The sequence below is a fragment of the Telopea speciosissima genome, chromosome 10 (genome assembly GCF_018873765.1).
Source record: "Telopea speciosissima isolate NSW1024214 ecotype Mountain lineage chromosome 10, Tspe_v1, whole genome shotgun sequence".
In the NCBI taxonomy this organism is placed as follows: domain Eukaryota; kingdom Viridiplantae; phylum Streptophyta; class Magnoliopsida; order Proteales; family Proteaceae; genus Telopea; species Telopea speciosissima.
This window is the reverse complement of record NC_057925.1, coordinates 18,889,244-18,894,288: the sequence shown is the minus strand read 5'-3', so window position 1 is coordinate 18,894,288 and position 5,045 is coordinate 18,889,244. Positions and strand designations below refer to the sequence as shown.

Below are 5,045 nucleotides of genomic sequence, written 5' to 3'. Positions count from 1 at the left end.
CCGGTTCCTCTCATAAGGGGTGGAAATGACAACCTAACACCTGTCCGAACACACTGTCCGGGTGAGGTTAAGTCATCATTTTCGCCCTCATGAGAGGAACTGAACAACCCTACTGGACAGTAACCAAAGAGAAAAAAAATTCCAATATCGATCACCTTCAAAATTATGCAGTAGTCATATCAGGCGATCCTAAATTGATACCCCAAACCATGAACCAACTAGCAACCACCTCTTTTCTAAGAACATTAAGAAAGAGATTGTGAGAGTAGCCGAGTAGCTTTTAAGATTATTATAGTCGGACGGCAGATCTAAATTTTATGTTGACTAAGTCTATTCATTATTTTTTTTTTAAAGAAAATCTATTCATCTAAATATCTTACACTCTTACCCAATAAAAAGCATATATAAAAACAGTATCGGTAAATGCATGCCAACACGTGCAGATATACTGGTTAGCCAGAATTGGCATTTGGGTGCTCACTTGATGATTCCAGATTCTAAGGGCAACAAGAATCAAAAAGCTCACGAGTACCACGGGAGGTATTCGCTGGCTTAAGACTACATACATGTATGGCCCAACCACCAACATGAAACCGATCCTCTACATCTCTTTGCCTTTGTTTTGGAGGTTTCCTCCCATAGGCACATCTACCTGCATGAACCACGAGAGTTCTCTCTCTCTCTCAACTTCTATTTTCTGTTTTTTTATTATTATTAAGAATTCTATTCATCTAAATATCTTACATTCTTAATTTCTTACCCAAAAAACATATATAAAAGATATATAAAAACAGTATCGGTAAATGAAACACGTGTAGATACAACGGTTACCCAGAGTTGGCATTTGGGTGCTCACTTGATGATCTCCTGATTCTGAATTTCTGAGGTCCAGCATCAAAAATCAAAAAGCTCACGGGTAGCACGGGAGGCATTCGATGGCTTTCGATTACATACATGCATGCATGGCCCAACAACAACATGAAATCGATACATAAACTATAATAAATAAAGGCTATTTAAAGGGTTTGAAGGATTTGAAGCACACTCAAAGCTAAAATGGATTCCTTTTACCTTCTACTTCTCCTCCTCCTACTCCCTGTTCTCTCTCTGTGGCTTCTAAAAGGAAGAAATAAGAATGCCAAGGGACTTAACCTTCCTCCCTCTCCTCCTGGTCTCCCTATCATTGGCAACCTCCATCAAGTGGGCACCTTACCTTACAGATCAACAGAAGAGCTCGCTAAGAAATATGGCCCTGTAATGCTCTTACGCTTGGGTTTTGCTCCAACAGTGTTCGTCACATCACCAGAAATGGCGAAAGAGGTTTTGAAGAACCAAGATGCCCAAATGTGCAACAGGGTTCGTCTCGAAGGACCAAGAAAAGTTTCGTATGATTTCAAAGACATTGCTTTCACTCCCTACGGTGAATGGTGGAGGGAAGTCCGGAAGATTAGCAATCTCGAACTTCTAAGCCCTAAAGCAGTTCAATCTTACCTATATGTGAGGGAAGAAGAGATTGCCCATCTCATGAATTCCCTTGCTGAAGCTGCTTCAACTCCTGTTGATCTCTCTGAAAAGGTTTTTAAACTCACAGACACCATGATTTGCAGGATTGCTTTTGGTAAATCTTATAAATCCAGGGGATTCGATAGTGGTAGGTTTGCACAAGCAGTTCATGATGCCATGTCTGCCATGAGCAATTTTGCCGCTTCGGATTTCTTCCCTTATTTTGGATGGATCATTGATAGACTTACTGGACACACTGCAACGATCAATAAGGTTTTCAGCAATTTGGATTCTTTCTTTGATATTGCAATTGAAGATCATCTCGACCCCAATAGACCCAAACCCGAACGCGAAGACATCATCGATGTCTTGCTTCGATTGGAAAGAGATCAATTCAGTCGCATTCGCATCACCAAAGAACATATTAAGGGAGTTCTAAAGGTATGCTTGCAACCCCTGTTGTTTTGCTTTTAGTTACCCTGTTCTTATGCTCTTCTTTAGACAATTCAATTGGGTGAGAAAAGTGAGAGACTCAGAAAAAAAGTTCAAATTTTTCTTTACTTTATGCACTTTTAATCCATTTTTGTTGCCATTTTTTTGGTTAGATCAGTTTTTCCAATCTCTTTTAATTTGTGAATGTTTCAGGATGTATTCTTAGGTGCTGTAGATACAAGTGCTATCACCATGACATGGACCATGACAGAGCTTGCTAAGAACCCTAAAGTGCTGAACAAGGTTCAGGAAGAGATAAGGTGTTACATTGGAAGTAAAGGGAAAGTGGAAGAGAGTGACATAGAAAATCTTCCTTACTTCAGGGCAGTAGTGAAGGAGTCATGGAGATTACATCCACCAGTACCAATTTTAATTGCTAGAGAAACAATGGCTGATTGCAAGCTAGAAGGGTATGACATTCCCAATAAGATGAGACTTCATGTTAACATTTTTGCAGTGAATAGGGATCCAAGGTACTGGAAGAACCCAGAGGAGTTTAACCCAGAGAGGTTTATGGAGAACCCACTTGATGTTAAAGGGCATAGCTTTGAGTTCTTACCATTCGGGTCGGGTCGGAGGATTTGCCCCGGAATGAATATGGGAATTGCAAATGTGGAGCTTAGTCTTGCAAATCTTCTTTACAGCTTTGATTGGCAACTGCCCAAGGGAACAACAATTGAAGACATCAACATGGAAGAGTTGTTCCCTCTTACTCTCAACAAGAAGACACCTCTTATGTTAGTGCCTATACCCTATAACTGGCAGAAGACCTGAGTTGTACTGAGGGTTTTCTTCTTCTACAATGTAAACATTGTGTTTTTCTCTCTTTTTCTGGAGGTTGACAGTGGAAGATGAGCTTCCATTTAATTAGCGGTTTGGGCTTTCTTTTTCATTTTTTTTTTGTCCCTTTTCTTTTTCTTCTCTGAAATAGTGTTAACACCTTCATGCTATAAAATTGTTTTTTATTTTTCCGTCCACCTCTACCTCAAATGGAATCTTGCATTGTTAATTTACCTCAAATGGAATCTTGAACTATCAACAAATGATGATTATATCAAGCTTTGTTCATGGTTTTGTGTTCTGCAGTTATACAAATCACATTAACAGTTATTTGTATTGGAAATCGGATTCGAATGGTAAGGGCGTCAATCAGTGCGGTTCTGGTTATTGAATTCGGTTGTAGTTTGGTTTACATTTTGATAAAGCGTGAAATCAAAATTGAATCGGATAAGAATCAGTCAAAATCAGAATCGTTTTGCATACAGTTTGGTTTTATCGGTTTCTATTCGGTTTTTGTTATCCAATTTACAATCGGGTTTACATGCGGTTTGTATAGTGTCGGTTTTGGGAAACAGCAATGAAGACAACATCGATTTTCAAGGCCTTTATATTCTCGTGTTTCCCCATTCTCTCCCAGTCTCCCTCACTCATTATATTTCCCATGTCTATGTGTTAAATTAAAAAAAAAAAAAAAAAAAACTTCCCATTTACACCCGTCCTTCTCCTTTCCTATTCTTTGTTTTTCCATTTTTTTCTTCAAAACTCTCACATGATAAACAAACTATTTTTTTCTATTAGAAAGAAAGTAGAGTTTTTTAATCCATGTTAACATCATCCATCATTTTCAATTCATACTTGAACAAACATAATATATAGTTAATCCAAGACATTTTACTTATTTTATGTTTCAAGTATGATGCATTAATTATTGTTTATTAAATTAATTATATATTATTAATTAATCCAATTGACGCATGGGCTAGTATTCGAGTAAAAGAGCTACTGGTTTCTATTTGATTTAAACCGCGGTTTTGCGGTGCAAATTAAAACCGAACAAAAAGAGAACCTATAAAATCAAAACTGGATCATTTTTATGTACTGCGGTTTGATTTGATCGTAAATGATCGGTTTTGATTCTGATATTCGGTCCCAGTTCCATTTTGACACCCTTACCATATGACCCCTCGGCTCGGCTAAACCCTAAAATGATTCCGATATGGATTAGGCAAATCAGGAAAACATAGCCGATTACTCCATATCCGATCTATCATTTTTTGATCGACCAAGAATCCCCTCCAACAAATATTAAAAAATTAAGATTACGGTACACCCTCCCCCTCCCCACCCCACCCTTCGAACCTTTCTTTGTGACACTCCCCCACTCTCCCTCACTTGTCGATAATCCCTTGAAAGTAAATATCGAAGTAATATCAATGGCACTAACTATGACCACCATCCAAGATATTTTATCAGCAACTGCGACAAGATAGTCAAGCCCACCATGGCAAGATTATCAAGCTTGTCATATATGGTTTTTAATTTTCGCCTTATCTCTACCTTAAATGGAATCCTACGAGAGAAGATATAATTTGCATTGTTGGTTTATCATTGTAACATTTTTCTTGGTTAAAGCCAACAAATGGTGATTATATCAAAGCATTGGTTCTAGGAATAAAAGCCTTGCTAAGAAATTTGTTTATAGTGTTGGGAAAAAAAGATAGCTCCTTTACCACCCGTGTGTAAAGAAAAAATAGAGAAATACGGCAGCACGTGAATAGTAATTATGAATAATGTCATGTGAATAGTAACCACGAATAGTGATTATATGACGTTCACGTGTACACAAACTGATAACGCACAAAAATAATAAAAACAAACTCACAAATACAAATATTTACATGGTTTGACTATGCCTACATCCATGGACGTAATTAAGACTTCTTCACTATAAGATAATGGAGAGAATAATAGTACAAATAACAATACCGATTCTAATATGGATCGGAATTGAAATCGTTAACGTGGTTTATCTATTACTACGTATCCGATCTATCATTTTTTGATTGGCCAAGAATCACCTCCAACAAATATTAAAATATAAGATTACGGTACTCCCTCCCCCTTCCCCTCCTCACCCTTGGAACCTTGCTTTAAGACACTCCCCCTCTCACCCTCGTCTATCGATATTCCCTTGAAAATAAATATCGAAGTAAATATCGATGGCACTGACTATGACCACCGTTCAAGATTTTCTATCATCAACTGTGACA

The 5,045-nt window shown here is 37.7% G+C and overlaps 1 protein-coding gene across 1 annotated transcript; it reads left to right on the top strand.

Annotated features, from left to right (window-relative positions):
• Window positions 1–1,040: 1,040 nt before the first annotated feature.
• On the top strand, window positions 1,041–2,819 carry LOC122641350 (cytochrome P450 71B37-like). The gene is made up of 2 exons (XM_043834559.1): window positions 1,041–1,944; window positions 2,149–2,819. The coding sequence occupies exons 1-2, from the start codon at window positions 1,057–1,059 to the stop codon at window positions 2,767–2,769; spliced, it is 1,509 nt and encodes a 502-aa protein (XP_043690494.1). The 5' UTR covers window positions 1,041–1,056; the 3' UTR covers window positions 2,770–2,819.
• Window positions 2,820–5,045: the final 2,226 nt, after the last annotated feature.

Coding starts and splice junctions, on each gene's coding strand:
- LOC122641350 (XM_043834559.1), top strand. CDS start 1,057: ATGGATTCCTTTTACCTTCTACTTCTCCTCCTCCTACTCCCTGTTCTC. Junction 1,945..2,148: donor ATATTAAGGGAGTTCTAAAG/GTATGCTTGCAA, acceptor TGAATGTTTCAG/GATGTATTCTTAGGTGCTGT.